Source organism: Lissotriton vulgaris, chromosome 9 (assembly GCF_964263255.1).
Source record: "Lissotriton vulgaris chromosome 9, aLisVul1.2, whole genome shotgun sequence".
Taxonomy (NCBI): domain Eukaryota; kingdom Metazoa; phylum Chordata; class Amphibia; order Caudata; family Salamandridae; genus Lissotriton; species Lissotriton vulgaris.
Window position 1 is genome coordinate 255,053,979 of NC_141697.1, and position 21,234 is coordinate 255,075,212.

The window sequence follows — 21,234 nt, forward strand, 5'->3', positions numbered from 1 at the left end:
AGCGGCTTTGTTCAAGGGAGGTAAAAAGGAGACAAAAAAACAGAAGATACGTGAATCCCAGTGAGAGAATCCCAGTGAGAGAATGCCAGTGAGAGAGAAGAGGAAGAGAGAATTACCAATCAAATGGAGCGACATTGAAGGTATATCGGCAACAAATGAGACAATTGGAGATGAGAATGGACGAGGGGAAAGGGTAGGGGAGACATACCGAGGGAGAAGGTAAGGGAGCAAGAGTGGCGATGGAATGGGCAGAAGGCGGGAAAAGGTGAAAAGATATAAGGGGCAATGATTGGAAATTAGGGGGTGAACAGGAAAGGTAAAAGGAAGGAAGTGAAAAGACAATTGGGAAAAAAGAGCAGAGACGTGAAGGGAGTACATGAAGAATGGAGAGCATGTGATAGTTTTAGAAAGAAAATGAAGGAAGCCAAACGATGAAAAATAGAGATAGAGAGCAAAGGCATGATTGGGATGCGTCAGAATGATGAAAGTGAGCGAGGAAAGAAAAGGTAGGAAACAAGGAGCCAAAGAAGGAAAGAAGCGCAAGAAGTGCGAGTGAATGTCTGCCACAATGACAGAAAGAGAGGAAAAGGAAGAACGGTACGTGACTGAAAGACCCAGATTTCAAGTTTCGGCATTGTAAACCTGCTCGTCAGAGAGGGCGGGCCAGGGAGGAAAGTGAGTGAGAAGTGAATTAGTGAAAGGCGCATGTATCTAGAGAACAAGGCATGCCAGCACAGAGGGGGGGGGAAGGGAAGTGGTGCCCCATAAAGCTCCATGCTCCCCGTCTGGGAGGGGAGTACAGGCGGCAGGAGGAGCCTGACATGCTGCTCTGATTAAACCTCCGGCACACATGGAAAGCGCCAGTCTGAGGCACCCGACGCAGCATGAGGCGGCTGTGAGACTCTGCTGTACAGAGATCTGTGCTTCACCAAGGCTGCACATCTGCCGTACCTAGGAACCGCTGCCACAAGGAGACTGCGGCACTGCTTCGCACAAGGATCCCGGAAAGCTCTGCTTCCCTGTGCCGTCCTAGGAATCTCCTCTACTCGGGAACCCCTACTGCACTTTACTCCGTGCTGCACCAGGACCCCCTGCTGCACTCTGCTCTGTGTTGCACGAAGATCCTCTGTTGCTTTAAACTTTGTGCCGTGTCAGGAACCTGCTGTTGTGGGTTGCGTAGGGAACCCGGCTGCTGTATTTTCTGTGCTCTGTAATGTTCTCTGCTGTACCGGGGGCACATGCTCTGCACAGCCAGATCACTTTTTCCCGAACCAGCGCCCACCGATGCACCTGAGCTCTCATGTGTACCAGGAGCCTCCACTGCACCCGAACTTTAGAATAAAGGGGCAATTTCTCCGTGCTCAACCAGGTCCTCAAGCCCAGCCCTTGAACCTGGGCCAGTTTCCCTTATTGGGTTCCCTTGGTTACTCTCTTTGGAGATATACTTCAGTAGCTTTCATTGGTGGCTTCCTCTTAGTGGTTTTCCTTTGTTGTGTTCTTGTCCGATTTGATTGTTACTTTTTCGTGACTTCTGTTTGTGCATCCCTTGTTGAGCCCTATGTGGCCCTCTTTCGTGGCTTCTCATTAATGAGTGGCATCCCTTGGTGGTGTCTTTATTGGCTTCTCTTGGTGGAATCCGTTGGTCGCATGCCTTTTCTGGTTTGATTGTGGCGACCTTTGGTAGTATCTTTTGGTTGCACCCTTTAGTGACCTTTGTTAGGTGGTTTCCTTTTTTGGCTTCCTGTAGTTAGACCTTTTATTGACTTTTTTTAGTGGTTTCCATCAGTCGGTGAGGATGCACTCGGTGAGGATTTCAGGTCTTCTGGCCACTTGCACTCTGTTGTGGGGTTTGGGAGTGTCCCAGAGAGACTCTACTGGGGGTGCCAACCCTTTGCCTAGGGAGCAGGGCCACTCCAGACTCAAGGTCCAGGCTGTTATCCAGGGACAGAACCGTGACCCATCCACAGGCCAAGGTAAGACCTACAGCCCGTTGAGAGGTACTGTGGTCCTTGAGCACAGTTCTGCATCCCATGTCCCCCAGAGCGGCCCACATGCCCGGCACAAAAACCCATCAGGAGTGGGTGTTAATCTGCACCAGGATATTAGAGTGCTTACCATCGCTCAGCACATGAAGACCACACCTGGGGTATCTCAACAAGTGAGTCAAGCAATATATAAAGAAAAGGCTGGACTTTCCTCACCAGAGACTCTGAGACCAGAGTCATCACCAAATCAACTTCAAGAGGGAAAGAAGCCTCTACAGGTGCCTCGACCCAAGGTGGTCATCCAGAGACCGAGGTTCATGGGGTAAGTGTCCATTTCGGACTTACATTTCTAAGTCTTTCTGTTGAATGTCAATGTTGCTTCCTTACTCCACTTCCGGTATATTCTCTGTGCTCATCTGTCTGAAGATACTCCCTGAAGTATTTTGGGCTCATATGAATCTCTTGATTGTCCCACTCAGTAGAATGTGATGATAGCCTCAGGTGTACTTCTGCTCTTATGTCGCAGTGGTGGCAGGGGTACTCTGTACCGTTATCCCATGATAGTCTCAGGTGCACCGTACACTGTCCTATGATGGTACTAGATGTATGCGTTCCCCTTATATCACGATGAGCTCAATATACTCTGTGCTCTTATCTCATGGTACTGACAGGTGTACCAAGTGCTCTGTCATAATGACCTTAGGCATACAGTACTGTCTTCTCTTTGCTTAAGATGTTCTCAAATATTCTATGCACGCTTATCTTATGATAGTCCTACATGTAGCTTCAGGTGTACTCCCGCACTTTTGTTGTGATGCTATAGGTGTAATCTGTGATTCTTGCATAGACCCCATTTAAACTCTGGGTTCTTCCTAAGGAAAGTGCAGGGGTACATTCTAGTTGTCTGAGATGTACACTGTTCTGTTTTCTTATGATGGCTGAGGTTCACTTTGTTCTCCTATGAACCTCATGATGATTCCAAGTATTCTCTATGCATATGTCTCATGCTCTCAGTACTTAGTGTTCTATTCTTGTCATGGGTACATGGTACTGTGTGTTAATATCCCATGCTGGGTAAAGTTGATAAATGCTTTTGTATAGGTATTTATGAAGTGTATTCCTAGCTTGGAAGCTGGAGTGCTGTTCAGCTGCACTGTGCGTTCCGATGTCCAGATGATATCTGAATTGCAAAGAATTGGCAAATACGTATTATCCGGGGTTCAGAAAGCAGACTGGCAGAGCCTGTACAGTAATATGTACATGTTACATACTTTTAATTGCACACGTCTCTCACTACTACAAGTCTTTTAGGATTCTTCTCAGATACACTCAATGGAGAGAGAAGCTAGTGAGTACTCGGCATTTGTCCATGCCCCACAGACAATAATGACCATTAATTCTCCCAGACAGTGAATGGTTCAGTGGCCTCTGATAGCAGCAACGAGCAATGGTTCCAGACAGCGTATGAAGTAGTATCCCAAGTAGATCCAGAAGTACCAAACCCATGCCCGATTTTCAGGTTAACTTACCTCTAACTGAAAATTATTTCTATTAAGCTTTGTTGTGCGCAAATCTGTTTTATTTGGTTATCTAAAAAAATGGCATAGTTTGCTAACTCTGACTGCTGATTAGGTCACTCTTGATAAGTATATGTATAATTCACCTCAGGTATTCTACATCTCAATCAGTGGTCCTAGGCAGTATACGCAAGGTCCTTCATTAATGTCATTGAAGACAGATAATTCTCCCCATTGCTGCTTAACTTGGATGGGCACACGTTACGCTGATGCAAGGGGATAGAGGGGGGAGCCGGATTATAATGACTACTTCATTCCTCTGCTGGCCACACCTCCCATAAATTGTGTTTTTTAGGTTTAAAGCATTTTTATTAAAACGAAAAAAACATGGGGAAGGGAAGTAGGAGGTCAAGGTTACATACAGTACAATGAAAAGAAAAAGAGACATGTTGCAGCAGTTCTGGTCGAAAGGGGGGAGGTCGGTGGTCCAGGAGGGGAAGGGAAGGCATCAGCTGGAAGGCAGTAAGGCAGTGCGCACATCCCTCCTATATTCCCCGACCTCCCAACCAAAGCTAAGAGCGAGTAGCTTCCTGCAACACAGCAAAACACAACGCAGTCCCTCCAAGCCCCCCGCCCCCAGAACAAGAAAAAAGAAGAAAACAATACCCCAACATCCCCGTCCAATAACCCGTAATAGAAGCATCCGCCCCAAACAGCCTACCCCCAACCCCTAATCCCCCCAGCCCCATCCCTCCTAATCCGCCGGGGCCGCCGGTGGCGTCAGCCTAAGAAGGCGCAGGTACCTCGGACATGTGAGCTCCCGGAATTCTGTGGACAGCAGTGCCAGGAAGGGGTGCCAGAGCTCCTCGAACTGATCTACATTTCCAGCCACTGTAAGCGACATCTTCTCCATACCCAGTACCTGCCAGAGTCTATGTAGCCAACCAGTGATGGAGGGGGCAGTGGAGGTGCGCCAGTGGACAAGGATATTTTGGACCGCTGAGCCTAGCGCAATAGCAATCTGCCTACCCCTGCGGGACTTCAGCGGGTACATTAAGTCGTTGGGAAGGCCTAGCAAGACATACGCCGGGAAGCGCGGCAGTTCAATCTCAAAGTGTCTATCCACCTCATCCAGGACCTCTTTCCAGTAAGCAGTCAGTACCGGGCAATCCCAAAGAATGTGCGATAGAGTACCCTCCTGTCCGCAGCCCCGCCAACATCCCTTGTCGGTGAGTTTGTGCATCTCATAGAGCCTCTCTGGGGTGTAATACCAGTAGGTGGACACCTTAGTAAAGGTCTCCGTCAGCCCAGTGTGGTATGCAGAGTGCCTCGCCCGATATGCGATCTTGTCCCACTCCTTGTGGCTCAGGGTCCTGCCCAACTCTCTGTGCCAGCGCTCCCTCCCCGGATTATGGAAATGAAACGTCGGGGGTTGGAGAAATTTATATAGGTCGGAAATAAGCTTGGCATCCGAGGTCCGGGTCACTAGCCACCGCTCGTAAGGAGTGATTTGACGGGCTGCGACGTCGCGCACCTGGGTTTGGAGAGCCCAGTGGCGGACCTGCATGTAGCGCAATCTGTCTACCTCCGTCAGACCAAATTCCTGTCGAAGTTGCCGGAAAGGAAGCACGCCCTCCGGCCCATAAATCTGAAAAAGTGCCCTGCAACCCGCACTCACCCAGTGGGAAAAAGCTCCCGGCTCTAAGCCCGGAGTAAAGTCCGGGTTACCAACTATGGGTGTAAACGGTGATGGGAAGGTAGTTAGCTCGCAAACCGCATCCCACACCCGCAGGGGAACCCGGGTGACAAAGGAGGCGTAGAGGTTAGCCGGGCGATGTGCGCGCCGCAGGAATGGAACCTCCTGAAGGGTACGTCCCGCTACCGCCTGATCCTGAAAGAGCCAGTGCTTGTCAGATTCCCACCTGCTCCATTCCACCAAGTATCGGACTTGCGCCGCCTGAAAATACTTCCGGAGATCCGGGATACCAAGACCCCCCGCCTCCGGAGCAAGCGTGGAGAGAATTCTCTTCATCCGAGGCCTGCGGCCTTGCCACACGAAACGGGAGATGTCAGCCTGCGCTTGCTGTATCCAACCCACAGGGGGCTGGAGAGGTAGAGCGCGAAAAAGGTACAAGATCTGAGGCAGCACTGTCATCTTCACCGCTGCGACACGGCCCAGCCACGAGAGCAGGCCCTTGTTCCATCGGCCGAGTTCCTCCTTAATCTTCTTGCTAAGGGAAGAGTAATTTGCTTTGACCATTTCAGGCAGCGAAGGCGCCAGCAGGATCCCCAGGTATGGCACAGTGGATGAGGACCACTGCATGGGGAAGAGACGCTGAAGGTCTCTCCTGGTGTCCGCGGCGAGCGACACGTCCAGGGCAGCCGATTTGGCCATATTCATTTTAAAGCCGGCCACGCGTGCAAAGGCGTTCAGTTCCTGGACGCAAGCAGGGAGTGACCTCCTGGGGTCATCCAGGGTCAACAGGACATCGTCCGCATAAAGGCTAACAGTATGGGTATACTGACCCATCTTAACCCCAATAGCGTCCGGATTATCGCGTATCCTCTGGGCAAACGGCTCCATGTAGAGGGCGAACAAAAGCGGCGAGAGGGGGCAGCCCTGTCTCGTACCGCGCTCAATGACAAAACTACTAGAGCTATGCCCATTGACCCGTACCGATGGTCTTTTATAGCAATTGAAGACCATGGTGCGGAACTTCTCGCCGATTCCCAGTTTCCCGAGAACCAGCTCAAGGTACGGCCAATGAACTCTATCAAAGGCCTTCTCCGCATCGACCGACAGTAACATCCGCTCCCCCGGGACGCGCAAGGCCTTTTCTAATATGTGCGTTACCCTCTTGGTGTTGTCAACTGTCTGTCTACCGGGTACAAAGCCAGCCTGGTCCGCCTCCACCAGGCCCGTTAGGTGCCGTCCAAGTCTGGCCGCTAGGATCCCCGTGTAGAGCTTAAGATCAACATTCAGAAGCGAAATAGGCCTATAAGAACCACACAGGGTCCGGTCCTTCCCGGGTTTCGGAATAACCGACACAGTCGCGGAAAGAATGTCCGGCGGGATAGCCCCCGGTTCGGAGAAGGAGTTGAACAGGCGAGCCAGGATAGGCGCCACTGTGGAACAGAAGGTCTTGTAAAACAAGGCCGTGTAGCCATCCGGGCCCGGGGCTTTACCGTGTTTCAATCGTGCTATAGCGGAGATGACTTCCTCCACATGGATGTCCCTCTCTAGGTGGTCCGCTTGGGCGGGCTCTAGCACCGGGAGGGTCACAGACTCCAGATAATCCTCAGCGTCCCTCGGCGAGGAGGGTTCCGCGGCATATAATGCCTCGTAGAAGCTACGAAAGGAGTCCGCCACCTCCGCGTCACCGGAAACAGAAACCCCGTCTGCACCCACTAGCTCCCTCACCACATTGCGTTGCTGCGCAGCCCTGAGCCGATGGGCCAGGAGTTTACCGCATCTGTCCCCGCCCGTGTAAAAGGCATGCTTCAGACGCAACGCCGCATATTCCGCTCGATCTAGGTCCAGTGCAGAAAGGAGTTTCCTCGCCGCTTTCAGCTGCCTCCAAACTCGAGGAGCCCCTGTTCGGCGGTGAACCTGCTCAAGTTCCCTGACCTGCGCAGTCAGTCCGTCCCTCTTACATTGCCGCTCCCTGTTCTCGGCCGAGGAGATGGAGATAAATTCCCCCCTGAGGACCGCCTTCAAGGCCGCCCACTGCGTCGCTTGAGACGTGTCGGAGTTGCCATTGTGGACCAGATAGTCCTGAATGACCTCCTCCACTCGCTTCACGACCGACTTCTTATGTAGAAGAGTATCCCGAAGCCGCCACAACCCTCTGGAGGGGGAGGCCGCCGGCCATGCAAAGACGCCGGAAACCGGTGCATGATCGGACAGGGACAGGACCCCGATGTCCGCCGCCGTGGCGGCCGTGCGTAGCGGTCCACTCACCAGGAGGTAGTCCAACCGCGAATAAGTGCGGTGCGCGTGGGAGAAATAGGAATAGTCCCTATCGGTGGGGTGCATAGCGCGCCAGAGGTCATGCAGATCCATCTCTGCAATCCGGTCTTGCACCACGCGGGAAAGCTCCCCCGTCTGTGGGGAGCGCTGGGCAGACCTATCCATAGCCGAGTCGAAGACAATGTTCAGGTCTCCCCCCAAGACAGCATGGCGATCGGGCGAGGCAGTGACATCCACCAAGACTGATTCCAGGAAACGATCCTGGTGGTCATTCGGGCTGTAAACGGAGCCAACCGTGAAGGCAATACCCCCAAGCCGCATGCGATACGCTAGGAGCCTCCCCTTTTGTTCGGCATATTTGTACAATACCTCGCCCCTGAAAGAGCTAGCTAAAAGAATGGCTACGCCTGCAGTCTTGGTCGCTGCCGAAGAGAAGAATTGGGTGGGGAACTTGGCAGAGCGCAGCCTATGACAATCTTTGGGTAGCAGATGAGTTTCCTGCAAAAGGCATATGTCCGCTTGCGTCCCTTCTAGTAGGGATAGGATCGCTCTGCGCTTCACGGGATTGTTCAGACCCTTAACATTAAGGGTCACCACTTTCAAGGATGGCATCTCCCACAGGGACTCGAAGCGCTGTGCAGCAAGCGAGGGATCAGCGGAGGGGGCGCGCGGGGCAGGCGCGCAGGGAAGGCCAAGACCGGCCTCACGCGTGCTTGGACAATATCGGACGGGACCCCACCAACAACAAAACAACTCTTAAGCCCTCCCAGAACCAACCCATGGCAACTAGCCAAAACCACAAACAAATAAAAACACCCCATTGTCTCAGTCCAGCCCGAACGGGCAAGTCTGTAGAAACCAATCAAGTGGACGTTCAGCCACTCACCTCCAACCGTTCCCTCCCAACCCACAGCCCCAACCCAGCATCGTAGAGGCTAAGCATCTCTCCCCCCGGAGTGAAGTTAGGCCGTCAAGGCCACGCCGTTGGATTCAGGCAAGGTCCTGGCCGCCGTTCTCAGGGCTTCCTCCATATCCGCCCTGATGGTAGGGGAATCAGGGCGACTCGCAGTCGCCGACGATTGTCTCCTCGTCGATCTCCGCCGGCTCCGTCTCTCCGAGCGCCTCCATGTGGGCGTCGCTCCGTCTTCCTCCGTGGCCGTGAGTCCCAACACCCCGCAGATGTCTTGGAGGGAGCGCAGCTGGTGTAACACTCCGTTCCATCTAAAGATGAGGCGGAAGGGGTGACCCCAGGAGTAGGGCGTCTCGTGCTCCCGCAGAAAGTCTGTAGCAATCCGGAAGGACCTGCGCTTCTGCGGCGTAATGGCGGACAGGTCCTGGTAGAGCGCCACAGGCCGCTCTCTGAAAATTAAAGGCTGCTTCCTGCGGGCCTCTGCCATGATGCGCTCCTTCAAGGGGAAATCAGGCAGGAACGCCAGAATGTCCGGTGGGGGTGCTGATGACTGGCGCTGTCGGCCCACTCTATGCGCTCTATCTATGCGGATCGGGAATTCTGCATCTTCTCCCAAAATCTCCCGGAACAAGTCCTGTAGGTAGGCCACCAGATCCGTCCCCTCGTCCGCGGATGGGACACCCCGCACCCGGATGTTGTTCCGTCTGGACCTGTTCTCGAGGTCCTCAGAGTGGGCCTGGAGCTCGACACACTGCTCTCGGAGACGGAGAACGTCCTGCTGGAGATGGACTATCTCCTCATCACGGCGCTGGGCCGCCGTTTCCACCGTGTCAACACGCTCGCCAAGGCCCTCCACCTCCCTGCGCACTTCTCGGACCTCGCTGGCCACTTCCTTCTTCAGCGTCTGGAAGTCGTCCTTGAGGGAGCTAAATAAGTCCTCCATAAAGGACCTCGTGACCGGCGGTTCGCCTCCAGTTGCGTCCGCCGAGGCCCGGGAGGACCCCGGCGACGGCTGCGTCCTGTCCCTCAGCTGCTGGGCCCTGCTGAGCATGTCCGGCAGAGTGCGGTCACCCCTTTTCGAGCCTCCTCTCCCAGTCATCGTGGCCGCTGCAGTGGGCAAAGTTCAGGGCCGGCCGCCGTAGATGCGTCCAGTCGCTCGTGGGCACCAGATGTGAGACCCTGCCGAAGACAAGGGTGCTGCGTCACAAGCGACAAAATGGCGGCTCAGGCCGGGGCGAGACAGCCGTTGTACCGACCAGGGTGGCAATCGGGGGCCAAAGTCAGGGTCTCTCAGCAGCGCACCCCTTGGGGAATTAGGTCAGGAGCCAAGGCGAAAGTGGGCACCCGCCCGCCAAAGGCACGGGTGGAGGTCGCCAGCTTCAGCTCCTCAGGGAGAAGATGGCGGCAGGGCGGGGCCAGGGAGAGCGGCCCGGGCTGGCGAGACCGCCGGCGACCCCCGGGGCACAATAAGCAAGGAAAGTCCACAGCCAGTGTCTCACAGTTTCGCCAGCGGGTCCGCCCAGGTCGGCTGCCGCGTAGATGCCTCCGTCCCTCGCCACCAGGTCCGGGGCCTACGCCGCACCATGCACCGTCGTCGGTAGCGAGGGGCCAAAGCGCCAGCTAAGGTCCAGGGTCCGCTGCGTGTCGGTGGCACCGGTCACGTAGGCTTCGGCCGGGGGGCGCTGTTATTCTCCGGAGCACGTCGGGTCCGAACACTCGGGATCACCAGCTTTCAGCACCAGGCCCAGCCGAGGCGCCTGGACAGCACTGCAATACGCTCCGCCTCCCAGGCTCTCCTCCGTGCTCCGAACTTTGAGCAAACTTTCGGGGTACTTCCCCCGGGGCGATAGGAGTCAAAGTAGTATCAATAGATGCACCAGGAACTCCGGCAGAGCCCTCTCACCCGCAAAGCAGCTGCGGGGGGAGAGAAGCGCAGAAATCAGGGCTCGAGCTGAGCCGGGCCGGAGGAGCTACGGGAGGAAGCGTCCGCTCACCCCGCCATCTTGGCCACACCCCTAAATTGTGTTTTTTAAGGGGAATTTTTCAATCAGTCATTTGTAAAGCGCAGCACTATAACCCTGGGGGTATCTGGGTGCTGTTTCTCCGTTGAAGAGCCGGGTCTTGAGTCTCTTTCTGAAGTCTGCCAGCGAGGAGGCAGTAGGGAGTTGGTAATGAAAGGTTGTTCCATATCTTGGCAGATATGTAGGTAAAGGAGTTGCCACCCCTGGGACTGCGACGGATGCAAGGAGGGTTTGCGAGGGCGAGTGAAGATGAGGGCAGGTGTCTGAAGAGCTGGTGGAAGTTCAGTCGATGATTGATCTAGGCAGGGCCTAGGTCGTGGAGGGCTCTGTAGGCATGTGTGAGGATCTTGAACTGGCATCTCATCTGGATGGGGAGCCATTGGAGGTCTCTCAGGTGGGGGGCGATGTGAGTTTGTTTGGGGAGATCCAGGATTAGTCTGGCTGCAGTATTCTATATGGTTTGGAGTCTTATGAGGAGCTGGGTAGAGATGCCGGCGTAGAAGGCATTGTCGCAGTCGAGTTGGCTGGTGATGAGGGCCTTAGTGATAGTCTTTCTGGTGTTGGTTGGGATCCATTTTAAGATTCTGCGGAGCTTGCGAAGCATGTGGAAGCAGAAGGAAGCGACTGCGTTGAATTGTCTTTTCATGGTTAGTTTCCTGTTGAAGATGATGCCGATGTTGTGTGCATGGTCAGTCGGTGTGGGGGTGGATCCAAGTCCTGCAGGCCACCAGCTGTGGTCCCATGCGTAGGTGTTCTTCCCGAAGATCAGTACTTCAGTTTTGTCTGAGTTGAGTTGGAGGCAGTTGTCTCTCATCCATTTTGCTACGTTAGTAATGGCGTTGGAGAAGTTGGTTTTGGTGTTGGAAGGGTCCTCCGTGAGCGAGGGGATCAGTTGAGTGTCATCTACATAGGATTTTATGTTGAGTCCGTGAGATCTGACTAACTCTGCGAGGGGGTCATGTAGATGTTGAACAGAGTGGGGCTGAGTGACGATCCTTGTGGTGCGCTTCATATGATGTCTGTGGGTGCAGGGGTGAAGGGAGTTAGTCAGATGCTCTGTGTGTGCCCTGTCAGGAAGAAGTCGATCCACTTGAGGGCATCTTGCTGCATTCATATGTTGCAGAGTGTTGATGAGGGTGTTGTGGGAGACTGTGTTGAATGCCGCAGAAAGGTTGAGGAAGATCAGGGCCACAGTTTCTCCATAGTGGAGGAGTGTTCTAATGTCATCTGTGGCTGCAATCAGTGCGGTCTCAGTGCTGTGGTTTGCACTGAATCCAGATTGTGAGGCATTCAGTAGTTGGTTTTGTTCCAGGAATTCAGTGAGCTGCAGGTTGTTGGCTTTCTTGAGTACTTTGGCTGGGTAGGAGAGCTGGCAGATCGGACGATAATTTTTGAAATCGCTGCAGTTGGCAGATGCTTTCGTTAGGAACGGTCTGACTTCTGCATGTTTCCATCTGTCCGGGAAGGTTGTAGTGGAGATGGAGGAGTTGAGGATGCTAGTGAGTGGCATGCTGATAGGGATCGTTCTGAGGTTGTAGAGGTGGTGGGGGCAGGGGTTGGAGGGCGGCCCTGGGTGGATGGAAGACGGGATGACTGAGATGGTCAGGGTGGTGAGTGAAGACAAGGTGGTAATGGCTTGGCTGATGTTCGCTGGTTAGTTGAGGTTGTTGGAGTTGAGGGTGGCGGGCTGGAGGTTGGAAGTGTTGTAGATGTTGTTGATCTTGCTTTGAAAGTAGTCTGTGGGGGTGTTGCAGAGTTCTTGGGAGGCGTGGATGGCGTTCTCTATGGCTGTAGGGTTGGAGAATTCTTTGACTATTTTGAAGAGTTCCTTTGTGCGGTTGGCCTCGCAGTCTTTGCGGGTGGTGATAGCTGCTTGCGCTTGGTGAACCTGAGTTCAGGGGTGTACCAGCTGGCATGTTGGGAGGTCTGGTTGGATTTTGTAGAATTCATTGGTACAACTCTGTTGGCGCTGTCGGTGATACAAGCGGCGAAGTTCTGGACCGCCTGGTCGAGGTCTTTTGAGGCCTTGTGTTGGGAGGGGGTGAGGGCCTGTGACCACTGAGTTTTGATGACATTGCTCCAACTGCGGTGGCAGGAGATCTGACACTTGCTGATGGTGTGCTGGGTGTCAGTGAAGTGTACGATGGTGTGGTCAGTCCAGGTGAGTTCTGTGGTGTGGCTGAATTTGATTCTGTCGCTGGAGATGAAAATGCGGTCTTGTGTGTGTCTGATTTAGTGCGTGGGTTTGATGACTAGTTGAGTGAGGCTGATGTTGTTCATGTTCTCCAGGAGGGCGATGGAGCTGGTGTCGTTGGGATGGTCGACGTGGAAGTTGAGATCGCCGAGTAGTACATAGATGTGAGAGTCGAGTGCTAGGTGGGCAGTGAGGTTTGGGATGGCATCGCAAAATATTGCTTGGGAACCCGGAGGTCTGTAGGCGGGGGCACCTCTTATTGTGGTCTTCATTCCAGTTTGTATTACGAAGTGGAGGTGTTCCTTGAGAGGCGTGGGGTCGTCATTGGTGATGGTGCGTCGGATGGTTTCCTTGAAGATGATAGCAATGCCTATGCCTTCATGGATGGTGCGGTCTCGGTGTATCATCTTGTATCCTTCAGGAGTGACAGTGGTGATGTCTGGGTTGAGAATGGGTTGAACAATGTTTCGGTGATGAAGACAACATCTGCAAAGAGGGTGGTGATGGTGCCCTAGATTTCCGTGGCATGTTTTCAGAGTGAGCAGACGTGGAGCAGAATACAATGTAGTGGTTGTGGGGTGCTCTTGGTCTTGTAGGCAGGAGTGGTTTGGACTCTTTTGTAGGTTGTGTCTCAGTAGAAGTGGCACTGCCGCCAGGAGAAGGGTCCTTCTGTGGATCATGGGGAGAAGGAGATGTAGCTATTTTTCGACATCCAGGGTCCAAGAGTTCTTGGCGGTGTACCGTCGGGTAGCGGGAGGGCCAGGGGTCCTGACGCTGGGCTTTTTCCAACTGGCGGTGTGTTGACGGCATGTCAGCTCTGCGCGTCCGCTGTGTGGCCGTGCAGTAGCTTCCATTAGTGGTCCTGAAAGGTGGTCCTAGAGGTCCTGAGTACTGGGCAATGACCCGGGGTGGGCAGCGCGGGGACAGGGACAGGGACAGGGACAGGAGGCAGCGCAGGGACAGCAGGCAGCACAGGGGCAGCAGGCAGTGCAGGGGCAGCAGGCAGTGCAGGGGCAGCAAGCAGCGCAGGGACAGCAGGCAGCGCAGGGGCAGCAGGCGGGGCAGGGGCAGCAGGCAGTGCAGGGACAGCAAGCAGAGCACGGACAGCAGGCAGCGCAGGGGCCGGGGCCTTAGCAGATATACGTAAAATAAATTAAAAAACACATTAGCGTTTGGGGTTGCTATTATATGTCTGTAATGGATGGTTATTGTTTACCTAACTTAGTGGCACTCATTTAATCGACTTTGGGAGGGTAATGGCTGACAGGACTAACTCAGAACTCTGTAATAACTGCATTATTCAGCATTATTCCACTGAGTACACCCACATCTCCCCCTACAACCAGTTTCCTGTAGGTGGCATTGGTACATATTTGGACCAGCAACAGTATCTTCCATGGTGTTGTTTAATTGGTTATTCCCCTCAAGCAGGTGCTCCAAAACGTAACCCGAGAAAAGTGGGTATAAAGATTAGACCCTGCCCGACACATAAAACTATTATTGTGATTTGTCTCTTCTTGAAAAACGATCGTGCTCTGCCTTAACAGTGCCTTTAGAAGCGCCTTTCTTACTTTGTACTATTTGGAATGCATTTCAGGGCCGCAGGGCCCCTTAAGGCTGTGAAGGCCCTGACCAGATGTGACCATGATGCTCTTTGGCACTGTGTACTCATATTTTATGATGGTTCCCGAGTGCTCTAAACTCTTATTTCCCCAGTGCCCACTTGTGCTGATAGAATTCTCACGATGGTTCAGGTTATATTTATGATCTCTGCTATACAGTCTACCTTTATGTCATGATTTGTAGGTGCCCTCTACATTGTTATTGCGCAATTGTCCAACTGCGTTTCTATTTTATAACTTGAATTGTATTGTTTTGAACCAAATGACACAACATTACATAGCCCTGTACGTAGTGAAGTTAAAGCTAGTACATGGGCATCACATGATGCTTACTGTATTGCAACCATTTCCCCCATATTTTCCTATGTTTCTTGGGACAGCCGCGTAAAATACAGAGCCCCTCTTCCTTCTTTGCACACCAACCCATCGCCCGTTCCTAGCGGGCCACGGGAGGAGAGGAGGCGGACTTCCACAGTTGTCCAGCACGGTTCCAACCCACACATAGGTTCTGACTTCCACTGTGTCACTCACTCCATCCAGGACTCCTAACAGAGCAATCTCCGGGGCTGGGTCTACCGGCCTCCCTAGTTCTTCAGATAGGGTGGCAAAGATCGTTTGACAGTATTGCACAATTTGGGGGCATTTCCATACCAAGTGAATGAAGTATGCTTGTGGCTCTGGGCAGGACCAGCAGGTAGGCATTGCCAATGTACCTGCGTGCCATACTCGCAAGGGTATCAGGTAGCTTGTGTGCAGGATGGTAAGTTGAATGAGTCTGGGCCTTAAGGAGGTGGCTAACACTCTCAGTAACATACATGTGTCTCTCCAGTTGAAGTCGTCTAGGGTGCCCAGCCAACCCTCCCAGCAGGAGTGCAGTGGTGAAAAGGGGTCTGGGGAATTAAGAATGAGAGTTTTGCAACCAGGTATGGTGATACGTAAAATAAGAGCATTGAAAACTGCAAAACGATAAAGCAGAAACTGGCTAACTGGTTAAACATCCTAGTCCTCCCCCAAAATCCCCCACCCCACACTTTCCCCTAGAAGCATCTGTCACCCGCCTCCCAAAACAACCTACTTCAAACTGAGGTGTAGGTCTAGGTGAGTGCTCCCTACTCAGGTCTGTAGTGGCCCACAAAATACGAAGGATACAGGTGTGCTAACAGGGGTCATGAACATCATGGTTGCAGGAGGCTTCAGGCATGTCTGTTATGTCCAAAGAGGGTTCTTGGTCTAGGGTTTGGGTCGATGAGTGCCTCTGGGACCCTTCCTGCACGTGATGGAGTCTCGGATCCGAGCAGGGGGTCGTCAGAGTGGGAGTCAGCCGTCAATGATAGTTGATGGAAACTTCATGATTTCCAGCATCTGGTGGTGGGCTTAGCACTTTCTCTGGGAGGATCCCGAATGGGGGCCAACCCCCTGGTGAGAGGTGGTTTGCACTGCAAGGGTCATGGTTCCATCCACTCCCACACCAGCTCGGTGTTGTCGAAGAAAACGGTCTTAGAGTCTTGGATGAACCTTGAGTCTTGCTGGGATCATCAGAATCTATTGTAGTTTCATTACCTGAAGTTTTACTTTAACCCAACCGTATGATTTCTGGAGTCTTTGAACTCTCGGTTTCTGAAATTTAGGATTTTTGCAACGATTGGTTGGTGGGTCCCGTGGAAAGATTTCTGCTCTCAGGACCTCTGTGTTCTGTTCACTATGGAGCTGTGGATAGGTGGGATGAGGGCCCACAGGGCGTAAACCAGTTCACTAAGATGGTCTCTGGGGTTGAGTCTTTGGCACCCTCTGGAAAACCCACAAAGCAAATGTTACAGAGTGGTGCCCGGTTTTCTGCGTTCTCAGTTCTCGCTCTTCTAGGAACTACGATGTTGCAAACAGTGTAGAGTCAGTGGATTGAAATTTGAGCAGCGTATCTTCCAGTATTGAGATTCAGCTCTCTACCTCAGTATATGTATCCGCCACACCACGGATGTCCTGGTTCAGTAGGGAGCTCTCCACCTCCCAAAATTTGAAATCAAGGGTAATGCATGAGGGTTGAATCGCCATCAGGATAGCCCCAGTTTCCTCAGAGGGAGGGGGGCCCGTGGGGAGGTCGCAGATTTCATAGCTTATCAGGTTCTAGAGATTTGGGCTATATATTTTTCGATCTTGACCTGTCCCTGGCCCACGGTTAATTTGTCATGGTTCATGATACATGGGGGCGCAGACTGTCATGAGCGCAGTGTGAAGTAGTTGAGTCCTCATGGGTAGCACTTCCAGGACAATCCGCAGGTGGCCATCCATAAGGTGTGGAACCCATCAGCCTGCTTGCTCCACCTGGCCTGGGTGGGAAGCACAAGCAACTGTACTTGGGCTCTCACATCCTGTCCGTGACAATAACACTGGTGGGTCTAGGTCAACCCCGGGTAGCAGTCTCGTAGTGAGGAAAAGGCAAGTTGGGGCACCCCCTCACTATCTAGCCATTTTCACTAGCACCCCTCAGACCTACCCCAGTGTTGGATGGATGTCCCCAATCCAATATTAAACTCCTACACCGCACATCCAGGGCGTCCACCAACTGGGAGAGATGAGGGCTTAGTAAAGCAGTCCCCAAGTAATGGTGGCCCTCCAAATTTCCTCCTTAATATGCCCCGGGGCTGGGAATGGAAACCCAATACAAATCTTCATAGAGGGTCGCGGGCTCAGCTGCAGCCCAGTGGGGTGCCTCATGGTACAGCTGGGAGAGCAGCTTCCCACCCTGCCAGACGAGGCCCCTGGCCCCCAGTAGAGTTGTGCCCCCGCCAATTACACTGGCAATGGTGGCCCATCACCAGATCCTGGAGCCTCCGGGGGAAAATGGGGCAGATGTAATTGTCAGGGCAGCGGACATTGACATTCTTCTAGCATGCTCTATGGCGTCGGGGACTGCCCCCAGGTTGTTTCAGTTGTGCGTGACTCCAAGGACCCTAGGGGAGTCACAAGGTTGTCTTATTGTTCAGCGTCATCAGCTCGGAGCAGCAGGAAGGAACACCTGTTCCAAATCTGTGTGGGGGACCACAGGTTTGACTGCATCCCCGGCAGGCATCCCTACCACAACGGCACGAGGAGTAGTGGCTCACCTCACTAGACGTGGCTCCCAGAACTCAGGGGTGCTGCGCCACCACCTTACATGCTGACATCCTCAACACAACACAAATTACCAGGGCTCAGTCAAGGTGAGCAGGGTGAGTGCAAACTTTGGGGGCATTGGTCTGGCTTCCCCTCTGATGTGTTCCACGGTCCCGGGAGGCCCTAGTAGGCTGTCTCAGTTGTGTGCGGCTCTGAGGGTCTCAGCAGAGGCGCATGGCCGCCATGTTGGTCTGTGTCATCCGCTTGGGGTGGCAGCCCCTGTAAAGATGTCTGACTCGGCGGATGCCCTTGTCTCCCAGGAGGAGTGGGAAGGCAGTTTGTGGCACCAACACTTTGTCAGCACCAAGGGTAAGGCGGCGGCGGGCCTACCCGGTCAGGAGTTCTAGTAAGGAGCAACCACCATCTTAGTTTGTCAAGTCACACCATCCAATTACAATCTTATCAAATAGATTTACATCAATCATATGAAAACACATAATCCCAATCCACTAGGCATAAAGTACACCTCATGCTAGTTACAGTTCTTCTATATTCACATAAACCATAATCTATTCCTTGCCCGCATTACTAAACTGCTACATCATACAGTATTATATGAATGATTCATCTACCCCAAAAAATACTGCAGTTCACTATCAATATTCAATCCAAGTTCAACTGCTTTCAATTTCGTAATCCAAAGGGCTTCCCTACATCTCAAACATAATTCCCTGTTACCACCTCGTAGTTCACATTTGACATGATCAATTCCATGAAACTAAAATTTATGTTCTTGTGGTTGATTTTCATTTTGAATTATATGTGATACAATTGGATATCTCGTAACTCCATTCTTCAGCATATGTGTTTTCATATGATTGATGTAAATCTATTTGAATAGATGAATTTGTATATATACATTGTGCTTATATAACACAGACTATTTATATTTTCTCTTGGAGAATGTACCATGTTAATTATATCTCAGTATTTAGGTGCACTAACTGCTAAATTACATTGATTTGGTGTGTTCTCCCTCAAATACTACTTTATTTATTTCCTTTTATTGCTAGATATTGAGTTAAAACCTATACGTTACATCATTTTATTTAGCTTCTAGGATGATCTTTCGCCACCACCACCCTTCCTCTTCCTTCTTCCTTTTTTGAGTACGCTCTTATAATTATTACCTTTGTTTTTAGAGTTTTTTGACGTCAGATTTATAGCATTGTATGATTTCTTTACCCTTCTAAGATGGTGATATACAACTTTGGGACATGTCATATGACCAGGAACTGAAACATGTGACACTCTTTTAGACTCTTACACACGCACTTACTTACTGATGGCATAAGCAATCAAATTTTACCCATCCTAGATGTCGGAACACATCTTGGTACCTGTCATGTGACCGGGAATTGTATCATGTGACAAGGGTTAAACGGAACCTGACACGGGCCATTAGAAATTTGATACGTTTTCGTTTATGGTGACAACGAGAACGCCAACGTTCATGAGTATTTAAACACGGGTTGAGTACTCAGCCTAGTGTGGTAGGGAGTTTTTTTTTTTTTTATACACGCGATTACTTAATTATTGCATTAGCAATCATATATTTACCCTTCCAAGATGGCGGAACACATTTTGGTATCTGTTATGTGACCAGGAACATACCATGTGACAAGGGTTATACTCAACCTAGTTTGTTTTCTATTTGACGACCACGATACACGCCAACGCTTAGGAGTCTCGGGTGAGTTCTCCGTTTAGTGAGGTAGGGAGTTTCCTTGTGTATTGTACGCTCGGTTACTCTCTGGCTGCAATAGCTAATTCACTTCTCTAAGATGGCGGAGCACGTTATGGGTACTCGCCACATGACATGAACCATGTGACAGGGTCAACAGAATTTAGGCTGTTCACAAAATGGCGCTTATGCTGAACGCCACTTCGCGGAGTCCCGGACGGAGTACTCTGTATTTTTGCAGTAAGGAATTGTTTGGGGAGTTGGACCGTATGCTGTGACTTTAATCCTAATCATAGGGATAATTCATTACCTAGAAGTTATTAGTGACCGAACCTTTAATTTTTTATATTGGCAGTTATTTTCCCTTTCTTTGTTTGGTATAATTATACGCCGAGTATATTTGCCGTTAGAATATAGTATACTTATTGTGGGTGAACTCCCCCGTATAACTCTTGATGCGAGAATATTATTACTAATGTGCGGATGGCTGCCCGATTTTTTTATTTTATAGCAACTTTACTGCGTTTTCTTTTAGGTCATGAACTCGTGACTAGATTACTATTTATACAATTCAGATTACTCTTCATTTATCCTTTATTTCAATCAAATAGATCATAAAAGGTGACATTCAAAAAATGTAACTGTACAAATGGTATTAAAAATCTGTCAGCCATAATTAAAAGAACTTTATAGTTTCCTTTTGAACAAATCAGACAAGTCAACATATATCGCACATTAATTATTATTATTTTTTTTTAAATTACAGAAATTGTGTGCACTGTACTTCAGTTAAAAATACAAATACATTAAAAAGAATTTTAAAACTGTGCCAATACTATATCAGTGCATACAACGAGTACGAATGTACCACATCGCAGTTAAAAATGTGGCTACCGCAAACACAATTGGGGGCGATACATCAGTTTTTAATATTTTGTAGGCAGGCAAGTATTGCCTGAACCCCAAGTTTTTAAGTAGGGGAACAAGCCAATACTTCCTTGGTTTCTGGTAAGCCTTACAGAAGAAGATGACATGCAAATCGGTTTCTTGTTGATGCAAGCAAGCTGGACATAGCTCTGGGGAGGAGGGATGGGACCAGGTGCTGGTAAATGCTTTAAGGGGGAGTGTGCCATACCTCCACTGTAAGAATAGTTTTCTTGTCAGAACAGGGCTGATTTTATCAATGACAAGTTCCCGTTGATATGAGTCTTTAATTGTAGTAAAAGAATGTGTTAAGGACCCCATACGTGAATTCTGTAATGATGCTGTTATTTTGAATTCATAGTAGACTTTTGATAAATGTTTACGGGATACCCTGTTACAAGCGTTGGCTGGATCCAGCCACAGTTCCGGCCTTCCCAGACTCTCACATGTCTTTTTTATATATTTCAGCCAGGGAATGTTCATTGAATTTGGTAGAGATAAAATCTCTTGCAACTCCTTCCTGTAGCTCATGAGTTCGGGGGTACTCCAAATTCGCCGCCAGAAAGTTAGGGGTTTTAATCCCAATTCTTCCTCGATGGTTCCTAAACCCAGGTCTAATCTGAGCGGAAGAAGTGGGGTACTTGGCGGTAAGGCCACCATCTGCCTAATGAATTTATTCTCCGTGGTTGTTAGACTTTGGGCGGGTATGTGGCCCCACAGCTCCCCCCATGTGTAACTGCCCCCCAAGCCTGTATTTTATAGATTTGTAGCTCTGGGCCAAGTGGTTTGTGGGTTGATTTATTTGTCATCCTAGCAATACCACCCGTTAACTGAGCTAGTTTGGTGTTGGCCTTTGACCGATGTGTGTCCCAGGTCAAGTTTTGATTGATGGTCACCCCAAAGTATTCAAATGTGTTGACCCTCTCTAATCTCAATGTACCTATAATGGGATTGGGGCGTGTTGCGTGCGGAGGACTGAGAATCATATATTTAGTTTTCAACGCATTGATCTCCAGTCCCCTATCCACACAAAAGGCTACGAAGCCATCCAAAACCCGTTGGATTCCCATCGGGGATTTAGACAGCAGCAGGGTGTCGTCCGCAAACATAATTGCGGGCACCCTGCTGCCGCTAAGCTTTGGAGCGTCAATGTCAACTATCCTAGTCAAGTGGTCAACTACCCCGTTGACAAAGAGGCAGAACAGGGTGGGTGCGAGCACACAACCCTGCCTCACCCCCCTATCAACGGGGAATCTC

The 21,234-nt window shown here is 51.0% G+C and overlaps 1 protein-coding gene across 2 annotated transcripts in view; it reads left to right on the top strand.

Moving 5' to 3' along the window:
- Window positions 1–1,007: 1,007 nt before the first annotated feature.
- The window catches only part of LTBP2 (latent transforming growth factor beta binding protein 2), a 1,419,414-nt gene continuing 1,399,187 nt past the window's right edge, over window positions 1,008–21,234 (top strand). For both annotated transcript variants that reach the window (XM_086937485.1, XM_086937488.1), the window contains exon 1: window positions 1,008–2,307. In XM_086937485.1, coding sequence (XP_086793611.1) covers window positions 1,796–2,307 — 512 coding nt within the window. In that variant the 5' untranslated portion in view covers window positions 1,008–1,795. The remainder of the gene's footprint in view (window positions 2,308–21,234) is intronic.